This window comes from Raphanus sativus, chromosome 4 (genome assembly GCF_000801105.2).
Source record: "Raphanus sativus cultivar WK10039 chromosome 4, ASM80110v3, whole genome shotgun sequence".
NCBI lineage: Eukaryota > Viridiplantae > Streptophyta > Magnoliopsida > Brassicales > Brassicaceae > Raphanus > Raphanus sativus.
Window position 1 is genome coordinate 40,691,681 of NC_079514.1, and position 22,195 is coordinate 40,713,875.

At 33.2% G+C, this 22,195-nt stretch overlaps 1 protein-coding gene across 1 annotated transcript; it reads right to left on the reverse strand.

The window, feature by feature from the left end:
* Positions 1 to 1,471: 1,471 nt before the first annotated feature.
* On the reverse strand, positions 1,472 to 7,819 carry LOC108849798 (MLO-like protein 12). Its single transcript, XM_018623403.2, has 15 exons — positions 7,601 to 7,819; positions 7,328 to 7,385; positions 6,970 to 7,214; positions 6,729 to 6,845; positions 6,576 to 6,636; positions 5,980 to 6,068; positions 5,794 to 5,868; positions 5,571 to 5,665; positions 3,401 to 3,450; positions 3,257 to 3,297; positions 2,945 to 3,118; positions 2,808 to 2,843; positions 2,612 to 2,679; positions 2,441 to 2,501; positions 1,472 to 2,028 (listed from the first exon to the last, which is right to left on the reverse strand). The coding sequence occupies exons 1-15, from the start codon at positions 7,715 to 7,717 to the stop codon at positions 1,603 to 1,605; spliced, it is 1,713 nt and encodes a 570-aa protein (XP_018478905.1). The 5' UTR covers positions 7,718 to 7,819; the 3' UTR covers positions 1,472 to 1,602.
* Between the last annotated feature and the right edge of the window lie 14,376 nt (positions 7,820 to 22,195).

Sequence of the window (22,195 nt, forward strand, 5' to 3'; positions counted from 1 at the left end):
CCATATATAATGTAAAAGATATTTGACAATGTCGCACAGTCGTTTGATTTTTCATGTTTTAGTTGCCAAAGATTAATACATGTTGCAAAAATACTCTTTACAGGGATGATCTTTTAAAGATCTTATTAATTACAAAATGACTTTGATAATGATTAGTTGTAAGCTAAGCAAAAGGGGATTTTTAGAGAATTTCAATTATTGAACAATAGTCCTACAACCTACAATACAAATATGAAGAGGCTTCATTAATTAACTCAAGTTGTTTGTGGTGATCTATATTCAACTGCTATTGTTTCTCTGACTAGTTGATTAATCTTGTATGATATCACAGCTCAGGAATGGAAATGCAACAGAAATTTAGTTATCAAATACTAGGAGAAAGAAGCCCTAGGAAAAGTTGAGCCTGCAGCGCCTGTGACTATTCCAAGCATACATCCAACCACGTGTGAGACTGTATGACACAATCACATTACAATGTATTATGAATATAGCCTGAACTTTTTCTTTTTGTAAATTTTTTTTCTCTTCTTAATATAACAATGTATATATATACATATATCAATAAGCATATATATGTTCATACATAGAAGTGCAAAGAAAATAATTTAACTATAAAAGTTACTTATATGTTTTCTGAAACGAGCAATTATACTCTTTCTACTCTCAAAAAATACTTTATATAGACTTGTAGAAGTATAATACCACTTCATTGAACATCTACTTATAAACCTTTGATTATGAAATGAATGTTGCTTTACAAAAAAAAAAAAAAAAAAGAACATCTATTCATTTTTAATCAAAGTTAAATATTGGGACTATAAATATTGGGTGGTAAAGTAATGATGAAAAGGAAAATTGGGAAAGAAGTAATATTTTTTTTTGCTCTTTGAATCAACTTTATTAATTATGAACAAATATTTGTAAGAGATAATAATCACTAAAGAAGATGGACCACACTAGTTTCTGTATCGCTTGTGATTGGACATCAGGGAATGATGAATGTAGTTTTCTAATATGTCAGTCAAAGTAGGTCAGCAAAGAATTTTCAACAACCGAGAGCCACGCTCAGCATTTTAACAATAGTTAATTCCAACCGTTTGAATAAGTTATTAATTCGAATATAGTTAGGCCGTTAGCGATCTGTGTGATGTGATATGTGATAATTTTACATAACAGACATGTGGTGCCTTTATGCAAAGATGTGATGGGCTTGAGATGTGCATATCTTTTATGTAGATATTAATCAATATTGGCCCATCTAGTTGTTGTGTGCTTGGAGCCCTTGAATTGTGTTTACAATATCACTTTTTATTGTTTTCTAACTTTTGTTTGAAATTGTTTGCTCTAGCTTGATCAGGTTAATGGAGAAGAATTGGGCTACCGCCATAAACTAAAACGTTCTAAGAAAGTTTAGATAACTTGATGGTAGATTGTCTGTTTATATCATATGATGTCTGTTTATATGATATGATGTCATAAAACGTTTTAATTTATTCAAATGCTGACATCAAAATTTATAATATAAACAAGAAAAGAGAGAGAAATGGCCATTCCAAACTTTATATCATTTACAAAGAATAAAACGAGTATATAGAACGCATATCACTTCTTGAAAGTAAACTCCGGCAGATCAACCCTGACATGCTCAGCAATCTCTCTCTCTTCTCTAATAGGAGTTGTGGTGTCAGCATGTGGATGCTGGCTATTGTTGTTTTCGGAATCTGTATGTTGGCAAGAGACACTCTGAGATTCAGGATCGAAGAAACGTTGATGGCCTTGGCCGCCGTAATCAGAGAATCTAGGAGGAGAAGGAGAAGCAGTGAAGCTGGTTTGCTGGTCAAGGTTGCGGTTATGGTAGTTGTGGAGGAGATGCACTGGTGACATGCCATGTGTTGGCGTGGTAGGGCGGCTAGGTGTGTTGGACCCAGAATGTCCATGTTTGGTATGTTTCTTGGCCGTGTGGTGCCATTTTTTCAATGCATTGGCTACCCTGTCGTTGAAAATAGTCGGCCTCATTGAAGTTCCCATCTGTAATCACGGTTTAGTGTTAGATAATCATATATCAATTTAAGACCTAATAATAAACGATATGAGAATTGAAACATGTATCGATCTATTAGACAATAGTACTTTTGAGTTGATATCTATGAATCTTGACATAATATCGAAATTAAAGTTTATCCAAGTCAACTATATATTATCAATCCTAGAATGAGATTCGATTTAGATGATTGACCAGACGTTGAAAATAAGTTGACCTAGTGATTTACAAATAACTAGTTTGATGAGAAAAGCGATGAGCATAGGAATATCTACATATTAATACATGATTGTATCAAACACGACGTTTAGGAATCTAGATTCTCAGTCCCGTTTAGCAAATTATATTATACAGGGTTGTACTTGTATTTTACAAAATGTTTAGCAACTTAGAGTATACCTGAGTTACGAGAGCATATAGAGGTAGGGTGATATAGCTGCATAGAACTTGTATTATTACCCTGTTGTAGGCAACAAGAAAATTTTAGTGTAAAGGTACAAAACATTACTTAACACTGTATCTTAGTGTTCTATATATATAATAAATAGTTAGCTGGGAAAGTTAACTGACCCCATGACGATCCTGATTGTAATATCTTCCGTTTTGTGGTGGAAGCAATTTTTTAGTGTGAACTCGTACTGCAAAATTAATACCAAAACCGTCATCAATTAATATTGAAAACACCATTTTTAATAGGAAGATTATCCAGCGTTGAAAAATAGGATTTTTTATTTATTTATTTGAAAAGAGATGGATTGTTGCTCACAGTGCTCCAAACAAAGAAAGCCAGTTGAAATGCATTCTGCAAAAACAAATACATTAAAAACTATTTTTAGAAAAATCATAACTAAATTAAAAGAGAGAGGAAATATAAAAACACACATAAGAGTAAGTTAATTATACCGTGAAAAGAACCAAGTGAATGAGGAAGAGAATGAAACGAGGACGACCAAACCAAAAGAGATCATCGCCCGGTTCAACCACAGGAGCTCCTTTAACCACATCTCCCTTATCTTGAATCCTTAGTCCTAATTTCGATATTATAACTTGAAGTTTTGCTCCTACTATTAATATCACCTTCAGTTCATTAAACATACCAACCATATAATCAATATCATTAGTATATGTTCACAATCACAACTGCATAACAAAACCAATTCAGCATAATACACCAATTGAAAATTTGTAACTTGTAATGTGTATATAATTACTTACAACCAAAGGGATGAAAGGCAGCCAAAGATACGAAGCCCATCCTATTATAGTTTCCAAAAGAAATGGAAGTTATATATATCATTTTCGTCGACATATAATTTGTATGATTAGTTATAAATTAAACGATAAAGATTTAGGACCAACCATGTGTATTTGTCAATAGGAACAAGACAGCAATGAACCATATCAGTGGGCTGCATTTTCATTTACACTCGAAGATGTTAATAGCTAATTTAATCAGGTACTAGATCTTGATCCGTGCGATCGCACGGATATTAGTTTTGAATTTTAATTTTAATTTATTTATTTATATTAAATAGTATATTTGTAATATTATTCGTTTTATATTGACTAAGCTATGGATGGGTATTTGGGTATCCACTCGAATTCGGTTAAAATATATTCGGATTTGAGTTTTTGAGTTTAAAGATTCTACTTCTATTCGGGTATTTATAAACTTTGGTTCCGGTTTGATTCAGATCTTTGCGGGTTTGTTAACCCGTTTAAACTATTTTTAAATTTTCAAAATTTATATATCTTTAAATTTCCCTAAATCTAAAAATAGTATAATATAACATGTAAATTTGAGTAATATAAGCAAAAGTATCTAAATTAAAAATTAAAAATAGGTTTAACTTGAATATTTGGATGAAGAATAAATATATATATATATATTAAGTATTTTTGGTGTTTTTATTATTGTTTATCTACTTTAAATGTTTACTTTTGATTATCTTTTTATATTTCAAATATTTTAAACAACTTAAAATAGTTTATAAATTGGATATTAATTCGAAAAATAGCGACCATATTGAAGTATATAAATATGATTTAAATACATTCGAATATCCGAAATATTTCGTTCGGATAAGGTTTGGTTATGGTTCTCTAGATACCAAAATGGTAAATCTGTTTGGATATTATCTAGTTTCGGTTTAAATTTGCTGATATTTTTTCGTTCAGATCTTTTTAAATGAAAAGTTGATATTATAAATTCCAAAATTGTTTGTCTAATAAAAATGTATTTTTTTTGAATTTGACATTGATTTAATGGAGAAGTTAATGAAGTGTATTTAATTCAAATTTAATTTTGGAAAACACATTAATCTAAGTAAAAAAGATCAAACATTAAAATATGAAGTATTATTTAATTGTGTATTTAATTCAAATTTAATTTTGGAAAACACATTAATATAAGTGGAAAAAACAACATTAAAATAGGAAATATTATTTAATGGCAGTGACATACTATTGTAAATAAAAATGAAAAGTAAGGGGTATTTTATATGAGTACTTCTCTTTTAATAATATTAATTTATAAATGGGAAAATTTGAAAATATATTTTAAAAGAAGAATTTATTTTGAAAACTACACTTTCATTTACTTTTTCTGAAAATTACACTTTCCACTAAGTAAAATGTCTAAACTATCCATATTGAATGTTTATAATCATTCTAATATCTGAATATAAAATAGAAACGATTGAAAAACTTATACTATATAATAGTCCTATTTCAATATTCTATTTTATTTGATCATAACTGAAGATACCCAGAGGAACACGCAGTCTTGCTAATGACCAGAAATATAACAGGTAATCGATCCAGCGATTGTATGCAAAGTTCAGTAACCAATTACAAAACCTTAAAAGAAACTAACAATGCAGAATCTAAAAGAGAATATACTTTCTCTGAGTTGCTGAGACTTGAGATACAAAAACAAACACTCTCTTTTCCTTCAACATGTAAATAAAGAAACAAAGCAAATACCTAAAATCAGTTTCAAAAAAAAAAACAAAGCAAATACCTAGTTTCAAAAGATCTAATACATAACGTACATTCAGACTTTCCATGTTACCCTTATGTATTATTCTGGTACTTCTTCTCAGTTCCAGATGTTGAATATGAGTTTAGGAAAATATTTTTTTTTGGAAGATCAAATAAGAAAAGTAGGAAACTCGGGTATGACCCTTGTACCGTGCAAATCAAACTCGTTGGAGAAGTAAGTTAAGGGTCCTGAAGGACAAAGAGAGGAAAAGCTTGACCCCCATGAAATAGTAACACAAATAATAAATTAAAAATTATCATAGAAATCACGTAGAGTAGATAGCTTTTATTTATTAAGATTAATTCCAATTAAAATAAGGATAAAAATGTATTATCACATAGACAAAGGAATAGTTTTCAAAAACAAGAAAAGAGAGACGTATTTTTCAAATTTAAAATCATAAATAAGGTATTTTTCAAATTATCCCTTTATAAATTAGATTACTGGGGAGAATATTAATGAATTTGATTTAAATAAAAAACTGACCTTATACCGACAACAACCTTGAAATCTTCTTCCAAAGATCTTTGAATGTATTTTTGGAAATCAAAACGAGCTTCACTTCCTGCTGGCAAATGTGCCTGCACCAATCATCCTTTATTGGATTAATTATTTTTCGATAACTAGATTAATATAATTTTTCCAATTAAAAATTAAGTTATGGAATTAAACAATACTATTGTATATAGTAATTAGTAATATTACTTACCATGATAAACCCATGTCTTAGTGTAAGAAAATCAACTTTTGTCACTGATCCAAAGAACTGTCTGAGGAAACAAGTCTGCATAGCCCCATTTATCGATAAGTTTTGTTGTTGTACTTAGCCAAATTTAAAATACAAAAATAATAGATAAACTTTTAAAAATAAAATACATATAAACTGAAAACTTACCATCCAGAGTGTAACAGAAGACTTGCTCCATACATTCAAATGTCTACGTCCAAACGATGTATCTCTTGCAAATCTGAACCTCTCTGGATCTACAATATTTAAACAATCAAACTGAATTTGAATAAATTAAACTAGAGGACAGATAAAAATAGTTAATTTAAACAAGTGAGGGTACTTTCTTGCGTTAAATTGTTTATTCATGAGACAAACACACTTGTAATAGGAATATTCCACTAACATCAAAAGAACAATTCATAACTAAACAAATCCAATTTTTTACTCTAACCCAACTCCATTTTTTACTCAAAAAAAAAACAATTCATCAGACTTAAATAATCAGACTTGTTATGAATTGTTCCATATTCACTTTTACTTTTTCTGACATCAAAAGAACAATTCATAACTAAACAAGTCCGATTATTCAAGTCAATGAAAAACAATTAATCAATTAAATAAACCAACTTGATCATGTAAGTTGCCAAAGTCATACATACACCCATGGAAATATTATATCCGACCAATAGTCATTTTCTTTATAGACCCAGTTAATACAGCCAAAAAGAAACTCTATGGCAATGAGATAATGGCTATCCTACCATTGGCATATTGATATTCAATTGTTTTGGTCTCTTTCTCCCATGATTTCCATTTCTTCATCTGCATATTGTATTTTAATTTATATATTACAAAATAAACACATATATACATAGTTATATATGCACGTGAAAATGTATGGAAAGATTATTCACCTTGGTCTTCCCCAGAGCATAGGTTGTAATACAGTAGAGAATATGAAAAACAGCAAGCACAAAAATGAATATATGCAGCTGGTGGATACCATACGCGGATACTAATGCTACTTTCCCCTGAAAAATAATAATCAAAACCAATAAAATAATATTTAGATTCCGATAAGTAGTTGATAAACAAAAAGGAGGAAACGTCAAAATGTAAAAAGTAATTAGTAACTAGATAAAATATAAAACATGCCTTTTCTGCGCATTTGTCATAACCCTTGGTGGCTAAACTTCGACGAGGACTATAAAAGTCATTGGAGTCATAGTCTTCAAGAATTTTGCGACCATCGTCGATATAATCTTGACCATATTTAGCCAGCTCTTGCGCCCTACTACAAGGATGCCAAGTCGCAGCAGCTCTATTTGGGATGCAAATTTCGGAGACTGGTGTTTGTAACACAACAAGTAGAAGCGATATGAATCCCAGTAGCATTAGTTCTATTTTCATAGCAAACCAAAAAAAGTTAGTTGGAAAAACATATAGGGAAAGATTGATAAGATTGTGATGTAAAAGGATAATAATCTTTATATCGAAGAGTAATTAAACTTGCCTGCTTTAACCTTTTCAAGAGCTTCATACAAAGCTTTCTTGTGCTTCTTCTTAAACCACTACAAAGATTAAAGAAAAAGTAGAGACTATACGAGTCACCGGCTAAATTTTGATTTTCTAAGAAAAAAGTTAGATGATGTAATAAGCTTTGAGGGCCTTATACAATCAAATTACAGTATTGTATATTTCTTATTATTTGGAGAAGAGAAACAAAAGAGAGAGATGCATATTTGGACAATACAAAGAAGGAAAAGAGAAAAAGAAATATACATACATGACCAATAAAGTGCAAGAAATATTCAATCAGGATAGAGATGAAAAGAATAACGAAGCAAACGACAGCAACAGCCCATGTTGGCGTCTCCTCTAATGATCTCTCTTTTATTGCCATTAATTAATTTCACTAGCTAAAGCTCTTTAAGTTTCTGATACGTATATCAGCTTTTAGGGTTTCACTTTCACAGTTTATCTATAAGGAGAAAGGAGAAAGGAAGTGATATGGCTTTTGTTCCTGTTATGGGTCTATATATACACACAAGTTGCAATAAAATAAAATAAAAGACATATATACATGCGCTGTTATTTCTTCACAAAGAATATAAAAGAAAGTCAATTGGTTTAACATAAATTTTATTGAATTAATCCGAAATAATGTTCTGTTTGATATTTAGTTAGTTCAGTTTTAAAAAAATTTACCGTAGTCTTTTTTTTTTGTTAGATTTCGGTTTAGTTTTGTAATTTTTTTTGACGAATTCAATTAAATTTGGTTAATTTGATTATTTAGGATGGTTCAGTTGAAAGTTTGGTTGGTTTAATTAGTTTGGATCGGGTTTTTGTACTTTAAACAAAAAAACCAAAATAATCTATTATGAAACGGAATAAAAACCCATTTTTTTAAGAAAAATTACCGAATCAAACCAAATTTCCAATCGAACTAGCAAAAAAATTTGGTTTGGTTCCGCTCAACCCTAGTTTTGACTAATTCAAAGGTAGAGACTTGATGTGAATATTATGAATAGACTTCGAGGGACTTGTAGCGCCGTGTGAACGACCGCTGCTGATCGCATGCCTTAAAATTCAATTATAAAAATCAAATAAAATGTTCGGTCGTTGTGAAAAAGACCGAAAGTTTGGTGATGAGGCCACATTCATCATTATTGTATATAGTTATGACTTTTTAGTTTTTTTTACAAGACCAAATAATTGTTTCGCAGTTATTACGAATGTCAATGTTTATAACTAACCACATATGCTATCATGGCTAAGAAATGTTTAGAAAATCTTCTTCTCCTATTGGTTCCACTTTGTTTTTATTCTTTTTTGCCAAAGTGCATCCCGTCTGGTTTTAATTTTTTGTAAAAGTTTACAAACATCTTTCATATTTATATGATATTCACATTCTTGGCAAAAAGAAAAAAAAAACTAACCACATATTAGAAATATGAATGATACTTTCGAAAGAGAGATACATCAAGTGGCATGGTCCAATGATATTGCTCGACTGGTAGAGAACCTTTTGTGAATCAAGGCTAGGAAATAAATCTTACCACATTTACGGTTTTTTTTTGGGCAAAACCACATTTACGGTTATTAACTTATTATTCTTTATATTTCCATAAGAATTTCTTTAATTAAACGAAACATAGCTACTTTGGGTTTTGGCAATAAGAAAAGGTGGCCACGCATTAACGGGATTAATTTGAATTGGTCATATACAGTATATGGGTTAAGAATAATATCCCTTCGTATAAAATATACATTTATATAAGCAAATAAGTTACTCAATTCTTGTTGGCCCAAAAAACTAGTTAATAATGTTTTGAAAACCGATTCGAACACTTAACCGCAAATTAATAAATTAATTAATTTTAATATATAATAATATATTATGAAAATAAAAATATATCAACTAAAATTAATATATTCTAAATACTTTTTAAAACATAAAATAATATTTTGGATATGTATATATTTTATGTTTAAAAGATATTTAGAAAATACTTAACCTTAATTTTTATATTTTTATTTTCATTTGATATATAAAATATCAAAAATAATCTAGACTATTTAAAAAAATGTAACTAGTTAAGAATTATGACATCTAAAAAAGTCAGAAAAATTCATAAATATTTATGTCTAATGTGAATAATAAATTAAACTTCAAATCCAAAATAAATAAAAAATAAAACATCTTTTTTGTCATCAACTTAAAACAAATTCATATTGACTCTCTAAACCACACTTGCAAAAAATATCATTGTAATAAATTGTCAACTTATTTTGGCAAAAAAAAACTGAAAGAAACCTATTTTTTAGTTGGAAATTTAGAATATAAAATAAAATCTAAAAACATAATTAAAAGCTTAAAAATTATAAAATTTATCTATTGATTAAACCAGTGGTTCAACTGGTACCGAGTTTCGGATTTCGGGTTTTGGTAGGTTTTTACGGATTTTTCGGGTTTTTAAAATTTTAATTTTCCTTAAAACCCAAATCAAATTTATATTGAGTTACCTTTACCGGTTTAACTGCAGATTCGAGTCAGGTTTCAAAATACTGGTTAATCCTAATAGATGATCGTTTAAAATGAGTTTTTTTTTCTTTCTTTAAATGAGTTATTTAACGTAAAAACAAATATTTTGATTTGGGGTGGTAATTGAGATTTTTCATGATAGGTGCCCCCTGTTGAAAATTTTCAAGGCATCCAGATATAGCAGTTATATATTACTGATATCAGGGGAGGATCAAAGATGACTTACTGGGGTACTATCATTAATTTATCTATTACTCGAGGATACTTTCATAAGATTTAAAATAATTAAAAAAAGAATTAAGAGAATTCCACTCACTGAAAATCAAATATAACGGGGGGCACGTGGCCGGGTCGTTCGTAGCCAAGTGGTTACTGAGCTCTGCCTTCGGGCCCTGGCGTGAGGGGTTCGACCCCTTCTTACCTCAGTTTGAGGATTAAAGGTCCAAACTGACCAAAGTTGACAAAAAAAAAAAAAAACGGGGGGCACGTGATCCCGTTCGTCTTCACGTGCAATGTGATTGGAGATATGATCGAGCCATAATCTCTTTGATTGTATTCCATCTATTTCAAAATGTTACATGTTTTAGCTTTTATACATAGATTAGCAAACATATTAATAAGTATTAAATACATAATTTCTGTGAATATTTATTTAAAAAAAATTAAACTAATAAAAATTCAGTAAATGTAATTAATTTTTTTGAAGTTTATAACTAATCATTATTAGTTGATAAAAAGTGTATTTAAAATATAAAAAAAAACTTTTTTAAACAAATTTTATTTCTAGAATATATATTTTTATGAAACATAGGAAGTATAAACATAAAACATTGCAATAACTCATCTTCAAAGACGTTAACAAAAGCTACTGGGACACATTATTTAGCAAGGAAAGAGCGCAAATATACTGAAGAATTTAATGCAAATATGGTTAAAGCATTTTTATTACGGCCTCTGTTTCATAACAAATGTTATTCTAATATTTTTTCTTGTTACATAAAAAGTTACTTTACAATTTCAATGCAAATTTTACTTAATTTCAGTTGAAAATTAATTGCAAACTGCATTGATTTTGTAAATAGTTTTGTTTATCTCAAACACTATTGGTCAGAAAAGTGTAACTAAATATATATTTCCGTCAAATTTTTAATATGTGTGAAAAATATTAAAGTAACACTTATTTAGAAACGGAGAAGTAGTGTCTCGTAATCTCTTATCCCAACATGAAAATTTAATCGGTTTATCTGCAACATTATTTTGGGATTAATTGTTTTATTTATAAAAATAAAATAAAATGACTTATCTTCTTACCATTCCTGCATGTTCCTATATGTATAAAAATGTAATATCTCTATGGCAATGATTTAAACTTGTATATATATAATTTATTTTTCTAAAGACTTCTATATTTTCATTTGACAAGAGGTGGTAGGAAATTTCACAAACAAAACTATTTACATAAACCAAACCATTTTGATTAATCATTTACCAATAGAATATTGTTTTATATAATTGAACATTTTATACTTTTATGAGTGTTCTTAGTAGGTGAGTCTTTATATTTTCTCCTTTTTTGTAAATATACTTTACATTATAACCCATCCAAAACAAACCACACTTCGTAACACACAAAAAAAAGTACACGACATGTTAGGCTGACTTGAATAAGGTTTTTTTTTCTTTTGATCAAATACTTGAATAAGGTTTATGTTGCATCTGTGTGTCTTAAATCTCTGTTGTACCAGTAAAATGTCCAGCACTCGTGGGTCGGACGTAGTCCGACCAAGTGCGGGCGATACTCGTTATCAAGGTTGACATCTTGGGGGTGCGGGGGCCGCAGGCCCCCGCGGTACGGTATGCCTTTTCGGTTTAGGAAAGTTACTATTTCTATTGAGAAAAGGAAATCGGGTTTTTGAGGCTGTATAAATATGGGTCTAAGGGTTTGTAAATTATTATCACATCATTAATAAGAAACCCTAAACGGGTATTTGCCTCAATACGTTTTCTTCTCTATTCTTCTTCTAACCTAAACGACGGCTGTTCACAACAAGTGGTATCAGAGCTTTAGGTTGCGAACCCTAAAGGATGACCGGAGGAAGTTCTCTTAAGTTCGATGTTCCAAGATTCGATGGGAAGGGAAATTTCGGTCTGTGGCAACGGCGTGTTAAGGACTTGCTTACGCAGCAAGGGATGAAGAAGTCTCTGTTGGAGACGAAACCGGAAGCGATGGATCAGGATGATTGGGAAGAGATGCAGGATAAGGCCGTCTCAACGATTCGACTCTGTTTGTCGGATGACATAACACATCAGGTGATGGACCTCACAACTTGTAAGGAGATGTGGGATAAGTTGGAAAAGATGTATATGTCAAAATCGTTATCTAGCAAACTATACCTCAAGCAGAGGTTGTTCGGTTTGAAGATGTCTGAGAGCGGGGATCTGGTTGCACACGTCAACAACTTCAATCAAATCATCGGGGATCTGGTTCGTGTGGATGTGAAGATTGAGGACGAAGATCAAGCCATGATCTTGCTGTGTTCTCTGCCTCCTCAATATGAGACGTTGTTAACAGCTCTAACAGTCGATAAAACGACTATAAAGCTGGAGACAGTTTCTGCAGCACTGCTCTCTCACCATGAGAGAAGGCAGAATACAGGCATGGGTGACAACTCTCAAGGTGACGGGCTGTATGTCAGTCAGGATAGAGGAAGGCAGCGGGGGAAGCAGCAGGATGATACTAGCAAGAAAAGGTCAAAGTCAAAGTTCGGGAAGAAAGTAGTCTGCTATAGGTGTGGCAAGCCTGGCCACTATAGGAGAGACTGTCCGGACAAAGGGCAGAATTCGAAAGAGACATCGAACTCTGCAAACATGGTTCAGAAGGTGGAAGACTCGGAAGGATCAGCTGATTCGGATATGCTTGCTGTTACGTCAGGTGATCACTCAGATACCTGGATAATGGATACGGGCGCTTCATTCCACATGACCCCTAACAGGGAGTGGTTTGAAACGTACAAGGCTGGAAACATGGGCTCTGTTCGACTTGCGGATGACAAGGCGTGTGGTGTTGTGGGCATTGGACAAGTCAAGTTTCGGATGTATGATGGGACTATCAGGACATTAACTGATGTCAGACACATACCAGTCATGAAGAAGAATCTGATATCTCTGGGGTTGCTACATAGAAACGGCTTCAAGTACAAATCAGATGATGATGAAGTATTGAAGGTTTTCAAAGGTTCTATGATGGTGATGAAGGGACAGATGACAGCTGGAAGCGTATATCAGTTGATAGGGAACGTGGTTGTAGGTGGTGCTGCAGCTGCAGTTTCTGAGTCGGAGTGTACAACCTTGTGGCATATGCGTATGGGTCACATTGGGGAACACGGTTTGAAAGAGCTCTTTAGAAAGGGTCTTCTGGACGGGTTAAAAGATTGCAAGATGGAGTTTTGCAAGTTCTGTGTGATGGGAAAACAGTCCAAGGTATCTTTTAAGACTGGCCAACACACGACAAAAGGTCTTATTGACTATGTCCATTCTGATGTGTGGGGGCCAACTCGGGTGCAATCTATGGGAGGATCAAGATACTTCGTTTTATTCATCGATGACTTCTCTAAGAAGGTTTGGGTGTACTTCATGAAGCAGAAATCTGAGGTGTTCGAAAACTTCAAGGTTTGGAAAGCTGAAGTAGAAAATCAGACGGAGAGAAAGGTGAAGTACTTGAGATCGGATAATGGCACAGAGTATACTGACGGGAAGTTCCAGAAGTTTTGTGCGGAGCATGGCATTCAGAGGCACTTTACAGTGCGTAAAACACCTCAGCAAAACGGTGTCGTTGAAAGAATGAACCGTTCGATTGGAGAGAAAGCAAGGTGTTTGAGGTTGAATGCAGGGTTAGCAAAGCAGTTCTGGGCGGAAGCAGTAAACATGGCAGTCTATCTCATCAATAGATCGCCAAGAAGTTCCTTAGAAGGGAAGGTCGCAGAAGAGGTGTGGACTGGGGTAGATATTGATCTATCAAACTTGAGGATATTTGGATGTCCAGCTTACATGCTAGTTGCGGGAGATGAAAGATCAAAGCTGGATTCGAAATCCAAGAAGTGCATCTTTCTAGGCTTTGAGAAAGGTGTTAAAGGATTCAAGTTATGGGATCCTGAGGCAAGGAAAAGGGTGTTTAGTCGAGATGTGGTCTTTGACGAGCAGTATATGGTGCAGCAGGCGATATCAGACCGAGTGCCTGTGACCATTGAGACTATCACGGATTCTGAAGTTACTCAGGAGGAGTCTGGTGCAGATAAACCAGATGAAGTTAGTGATGAGCGATCTGTAGAAGTGGCACAGAAAGAGGTTTAACGTGGAACAGAGGAGAGTTTGGTTTCTAGAAGACCAAAACGTGCGATAAAGGCTCCAGTCAGGTTCGGGTTTGAAGACATGGTCAACTATGCTCTTATGGTCGAGATGGATGATCCTACCACCTATCATGAAGCTATTAATAGCGATGAGAGGGATGAATGGATTGGTTCTATGACGGAAGAGGCAGTAAGTCTGGATAAGAACGAGACTTGGGATCTTGTGGAGTTACCTGAAGGGAAGAGAGCAATTGGCTGCAAGTGGATCTACAAGAAGAAGGAAGGGATGTCTGTGAAAGAACCTAAGAAGTTCAAGTCCAGAGTAGTAGCAAAAGGGTACTCGCAGAAGAAAGGAATAGACTACGACGAGATATTCTCGCCGGTAGTACGACACACTTCCATACGAGCTGTGTTGGGTTTGGTAGCTGTTTGGGATCTGCATCTTGAGCAGATGAACGTGAAAACGGCCTTCCTTCATGGAGAGTTGGAGGAGGAAATATATATGGAGCAACCTGAAGGTTTGGTTAAGCCTGGAGAAGAGCATCTGGTGTGTAGATTGAAGAAGTCTTTATACGGTTTGAAGCAGGCTCCAAGGCAGTGGTACAAACGGTTTGATTCATATATGATGAAAATAGGCTATCAAAGGTGCGAGTACGATTGCTGTGTGTATGTCAAGTCCCTTGACCATTCTCCCATATTCCTGCTGTTATATGTTGATGATATGCTCATTGCTGCAAACGATATGGATGACATAAATCGTTTGAAAGGGTTACTGGGACGAGAGTTTGAGATGAAGGATCTTGGTGCTGCAAAGAAGATTCTTGGAATGAGATTCGCAGGGATAGAAGCTCTAAGAGGTTATGGCTTTCTCAGAAGAGCTACATTGAGAAGGTGTTAGAACGTTTTGATATGTCGAATTCAAAACCAGTCTCTACACCATTGGCGAAGCACTTCATACTTACAGCAGAGCAAAGTCCAAAGTCTGCTGAAGAACTCAAAGATATGGCGGAGGTTCCTTATGCTAGCGCAGTTGGTTGTTTGATGTATGCAATGGTGTGTACAAGACCGGATCTAGCACAAGCAGTTAGTCAAGTCAGTAAGTACATGTCGAATCCTGGGAGGAGACATTGGGATGCTGTGAAGTGGATCCTAAGATACTTGCGAGGTACAAGTGACTATGGGCTTATGTTTGGTGGAGAAGTGCAGGATTCAGTTATTGGGTTCGTGGATTCAGATTATGGTGGAGACCTTGATAATAGCAGGTCAACTACAGGGTATGTATTTACTCTTGCAGGAGCACCTATTTGCTGGAGATCGGTACAACAAGGTATTGTAGCGATGTCAACCACTGAAGCTGAATACATGGCACTTGGAGAAGCAGCTAAGGAAGCAGTATGGGTACAAGGACTTGTATCCGAGTTGGGTGTTGATCAAGAAGGTGTTCAGCTACACTGTGATAGTCAAAGCGCGTTATGTTTGGCTAAGAATCAAGTGTATCATGGAAGGACGAAGCACATACGTATAAGGTTTCACAAGATAAGAGAGTTAGCAGCTTCTGGAGAAGTCTTATTGGAGAAGGTGCATACGTCGGAGAATCCAGCTGACATGTTGACCAAGCCTGTTACAACGGAGAAGTTCAAGCATTGCTTGAATCTGCTCCGTGTTTGCCAATGCTAAGAAGCAATGGAGGTTCCCTCCAGAAGATAGACGGGATAAGGAGTTTTGTAGAGATTTTTCGTCAAAGTGGTGTTTGTTGCATCTGTTTGTCTTAAATCTCTGTTGTACCAGTAAAATGCCCAGCACTCGCGGGCGATACTCGTTATCAAGGTTGACATCTCGGAGGTGCGGGGGCCGCAGGCCCCCGCGGTACGGTATGCCTTTTCGGTTTAGGAAAATTACTATTTCTATTGGGAAAAGAAAATCGGGTTTTTGAGGCTGTATAAGTATGGGTCTAAGGGTTTGTAAATTATTATCACATCATTAATAAGAAATTCTAAACGGGTATTTGCCTCAATACGTTTTCTTCTCTATTCTTCTTCTAACCTAAACGACGGCTGTTCACAACAGTTTATTTTCTAAGTTTTGATTTATTTTTGGGGTTTAAAAACCAGCCAAATTATCGCAACTCAAATCGTTCAGTTTGCATTTAAATATCCTAACTGAGTAACAATCGATGACAAAAACACTTAAGAATTCATGTTTTAAAAACAAAGAATTTTACTATTCACCTATCTTTTTCTTTCTTTTTTTGTGCACACTACTATTCACCGATTTTGTTTTTGTGTGCACACTACTATTCACCAGTCACCATAATGAAAGTTGTTATCTTAGGGCATCATTATCGGTTTGAACCGTCCTTAAAGTTTTTCTTTTCTTTTTTCTTTTTCTTTTCTGATTTAAAAAAAAAAATAATAATAAGGAGTCAATGGCGGGCCGTCACGCGTCTGTGGAACCTGCAAACAGTCACAAAACTCAACAAAGACGTTTCTTAGGGGCTGACTGGTTTTTCCGCTACCACCCGCAAACGCAGCTTTTGCGGTTCATAGCGGTTGTTGACGTTTCGAAACAATCACAGAAAACGCTTCAAACCGTTCCGAACCTCTTAAAATCAAAAGCTGGTTACAGCTAGCGTTTGCGGTTGCTAGCGTTTGCGGGAGGGTAAATTTTTTTCTTTAAAAACAGAATAAATAAAAATAATACTAAAAATATCCAATAAAAATTTTCAATTGAAATAATAGAAATTGTAAAATGTATTCATATTATATTTCAATTTATATTATAAAAATTCAAACCTAAAATATTTTCTATAAATTTTTAAAATTGAATAATATGATTTTATAAATATAAATTTTATATTTATCATATTATTATGATTTTATATAAAATGTAAATATTGTTAAATTATTATTTAACAGATGTTGCGTTTGGTAGTTTACCAGTCATAAGAGTCCCGCAAACGCAACAATTTCTAACAGCTGTACCAGTCGTACAAATCTCTAGAAAACGCTTAAAACCGCAACCATCCGTATACGCAAACTCCCGCAACAGCAACCGTAACCGCAACCGCAACCGCTGCGGTTACACCAGTCAGGCCCTTATTGTAGGACGTTTCTGATCGTTTTTTAGTTTTGGTGGTCCCCCAAACCCTAAGGACACTAAGAAACTCCGATAACTATGCTCTAATGTTTTTATGACCAAATGAAATCAAAATATTTTCTTAATTTATAAAAATGAGTTAGTTAGATCTATTTCTGGATATTAAAATTCCAATCAAAGACTAAATTTGGACGTGCTTTAAATCCAATCTGAATCTATTCTATTAAAAGAGAAACATTTTGAAAAAATCTACTTATACAAGTTGTTTGGACCTTTTAATTAACTACTAATAAATTGGTCATACCTCATATTTCTCTAATTATTCCTAACTATGCGGTAACATTAATGCTGTTACGGTTTGAACATTTAATGGTATAACACATTAAATAAAGGATCCCTTAAATAAATACTTTTTCTGAGTATGTTAACTACCGTAACATTCAACTTATGTTACCATAAGATTCATATATATTTAATAGTATAATAATGACACATCAGATAAACATCGCATGTGGTTTGATGTCGGACTTATATTAATGATTAAACAATATGAAATCATCCTTCAATGTTTCATATAGGCCTTATTGTTTTTAATTATTTTCTTTGACAATGGAGATTGCCGCCATCTCAAATAAAAAAAATACAAGATGTAAATATGAAAATACTTTAGTTAGTATAACTTATAGTACATGAAAATATTAAAATGATTTTTAAACTTTGATAATACTCTTATTCAAGTTTTCATTCAGTCATATCAATATTGTTAAAACAGGAACATGACATATTGATATAGGTATGATCCAACTATTTTAATACAATTGATTAAATAGGGAAATGAAATATGAATTTTGTGTAAACATATCAGGTATTTACAAAGTTTGTTTTGGTTTCAGCTTAGTTATTTAAATTTTTTGGTTCGGTTCAGTAGCAAAGCGACTAATATGCAAACAAAAAAAATGGGTTTAATTCAATTATGGGCGATTAAGGCTTTTTTGTTAATTATGGATTTATAATATCATATAATACGGGGTTTTCATTTTAAATATTGGATAATTCGAGTTGTTCATATAAAAATATCAGATAATTCATATAATTTTTAATGTTTTGAGAAAATAGTAATTTGGTTTCTAGGTAATTTGGTTTATATAAAGTATTTTTAAGATATTTGGTTATTTAGAAATTAGATATAAATAATATTTGTAAGTATATAATTTGTATTTTAAAAATTGAAGTACCCATTTGGTTCTATGTTCAGTTTCAATATTTCGGTTTCAAGACTATATTTTCTCCGCTATTTATGAATTTAGTTTTATTTTCTTTTTTAATTTGGTATAATTCAGTTCTCCGTTTTAGATACTCTCTCCGTTTCATATTAAGTGTCGTTTTAGAGAATTTTTTTCGTTGCAAAATAAGTATCGTTTTAGAGTTTCAATGCAAAATTTATTAACTTTATTCTCCATTCTATTTTTCTATTGGTTGAATTATATCGGTAATGATGTTTTTATATTGAAAATATGCAAAATTAAATGTTTTCTTAATCCGTATGCACAAGTCTAAAACGACACTTATAATGAAACAAAGGGAGTATTATACATAAACATATATATTATCTTATATATATTTCGGAAACAAACCCGCGCTTTCTAAGCGCGGGTCAAAATCTAGTTGTGAAGTTAAAACTTAACAAGTACTGAAATTTGAAGTACGTTCTGACTACGATGAGATTTTCTGAAACAAATGTTGTCTGCCTTTCTCGATTGATAAATTAAATAAATATGATCAACTGGTTGTGTCGAATGGGTTGGACACCCAACGTGACTAAAAGAGACGACACTAACGGTATTTAAGCTTTATAAGTTGATTAAATTATACTTTTTTTTCTTACTTCCAATTTTGATGGAACAAGCACCATACTAGGACAACGCTTATGATTGTCCACTCCATTTCGATATGACTTTTAAGTGACGGTCCGACAATTAGTACTTACTCTTATTCTAGTCAATTTTCTTTTTATAAGTACAAATAATACTTTTTTTATGCCATCTAAATATTTTATTAAAAAGGACGAAACCCAAAAAAGGTGAAACCTTTAAACATATACATAGGCCCATAAACACAAAGGACAAAACACTAAAAACTCCAACCGGGCTTTAAACCGAGCTCATTACAAGAAAAATTGCGACCCAAAAATGCCACGCTTCCACCGCAGCATTAGGGACACCCACATGTTGAGACTCAACGCCTCACCGATCCACGCATCACCACGTCACACCATCGTGACCCATTCACCAAGACACTCGCCGGAGACGACGAAACGACCAAACCGTTCCGCTGGAACACGCCAGAGCCGAAAATCACCCATCTTCGTCGATATTCTTTTCCCCAGAGAGCTTCAACAGAACAGTTCCAAGAGCTCATCCGGATCTATCAAATCAGCGCTGACGACCAAAGATTACATCACCCTCGCATCCTCCCCTTCACCGTCGTAGCCGCTTTACTGCAACTCCAATCATACCAAATTGAAGTTTCTTCCGCACAAGCAAACCCGACATCGAAGCCAAGAAACGAACCAAACAAGGACCCCACTGTCATCAAAAGCCGCCGTCGACTGCGAATACCAGACGACACGGAATCTTATAGCCGACCGTTCACCTCATAAGAACATGTTCCACGCCGGAATCAAAAGCCAGCCGCCCACCTGACGAGAATGCGACGCCGGAAACCATAATAATACTAATCTAAGAAACTAGAAACGAAAAAAGAAAAGGAAAGGCTTAGAAAGCCGGACCGACGGTGGATGTGGGAGTCCACCCGTCAACCGGAAACTACCGTCGCGACTGTTCTTCTTTTTCGTAACTAGTAGCTATAAGTACAAATAATACTTTATCACTAAGCCAATACGGTAATGCCTCATACAATTCAATTTAAATTAATATTGGAGAGTTGAATCGGACGAACATTATATATCCTTATCTAGTACTATAAATTATAATGTAATCAAGTTATAAATAAAAAAATATTATTCACAAGAGATATGACTTTCGAATCTCTTATCATTTTCATAGAGTTTTTCAAAAGATAAATATTTCTTCCCATTTTTCTCTCTTTTTTCAAACTTTTTTAATTCTAATATTGAAAATTTTGGTAAAATATCATTGATAAAGATGGTTTTAGACTAATGTTTATAGTAAACCATTTTCTACAGCGATTTTCTACATAATACTTCTTTTTAACATAAGCGATATAGGGTCCGATTGAGATTTTAAATTTGATGGCTTTAGAAGCTTTAACTTATTTCAAAAGTTTTTAAAGTCTATTGTTGACCGATTAGACAGTAAGCTCTCCAAAGTCCTCTAAAAGCCTTTTTAAAAATCTCAAAGCCAAAGAAACTGATTTTACTCTTAATTACTTGTTTTTTTCCAAAGCCACAAATTTAGGCTTTTAATAATTTCTAAAACCATTTCAATTCTTTAAAAGCTAAAAAATTTAGAGTATTTGCACTCCATACCCATACAATTTACCATATTTAGTGATCTATCCTAAATACAGTTTTTTCCCCACAATTTTGCTCCCTTCATCATCACTTTTTCCCTCAAAGTTTTACTATGTTAGGCAAAACATACAAAAGAGCTAGATACCATTGGTTGGGGGGGGGGGGGAAATGGTAGAGTTGGGAGGGAAAATTTTGGGGGAATTTGGATAGAGGATGCAAATATGAGAAAATCTGTGTATAAAGTACAAATATTCAAAATTAACAGCCAATTTAAAATTAAAAGTATTATTAACTTTTAAAGTCTTGAAAGTCATAAACAAGTGGACCCATAAAGTAAAACATCACCCGGTAAATTTATTATCAAACCTTAGAGCATCCTCATCAGTGAACCCCCCTTGGGGTTCACAACTTTATTTTTTTTTATTTTATTTTTTATTTTTTTTTTTACTTTTTTCGTTTTTTTCTAAAAAAAAAAAAAAAAAAAAAATCCGACCATTAAAGGGCCGCCACGTGGCGAACTCGTGACGACCCGGGTTCATCCCGACGAACTCCAACCAACCGAGTTCGTCACTGTTCAATATTTTAATAATTTTTTTTTTTTTGGGAAACGTGTGAACCCCCCATGAACCTTTGATGGAGGTGCTCTTAGTTTCCATTACATTTGTACAATAGGGCTTGTGTATATAGCTTTAGCCTTTAGAGTCTTCTTTCCCCTTTTCATGTTTATATACTTTGTTTACCCAGAAAGGTTAAATCTCTCTCCACGAATTTACGAGTTGGAACTTCAATGGGATAGTGGACTTTTATAGTTTTTAAGACTAAACAAAACTATATTTTGTTTTTTAGAACTTAAAACGAAAATATACTTCAACCGTTTCATAAGACAAAAGATTTAATGAAAACTTTATATTCTGTAGATCGATGGTTGGAGGCAACTCAAATCATATTGACTTTGCCATTCCCTAATTATATCGATTTTAAGTTCCAATGAGTTGACCCTCTCTGGTAAGTTTGTGGTACAAAATCATGTGTACATCTTTGCATTGACCATAGTTGCAATTTTCAATCTTATAACAATCTCAAATGGTCTTTTGTCAAATGAAATAACAATCTCAAATGGTTTCTTCTTTGAATCTTGTATTGCCTATCCACATCATCATCCAATATAAAATGTTTGGCAGTCATCTCCATAAACGTGTCGTTCCCTTGTTTTCTGCAAGTTGGGAAAATAACAATAGATAATATTGATTAAGATTAATTTTCAAATATATTGATATTTAACTTTTACGTATATTTAGTTAATTACATAGATTGATAGATATAATTTTCTACAAGTGGGACAAATAACAATAAGTAATATTCAATATTTTCAACAAATAGTATACAATTCTTCTTACGTAA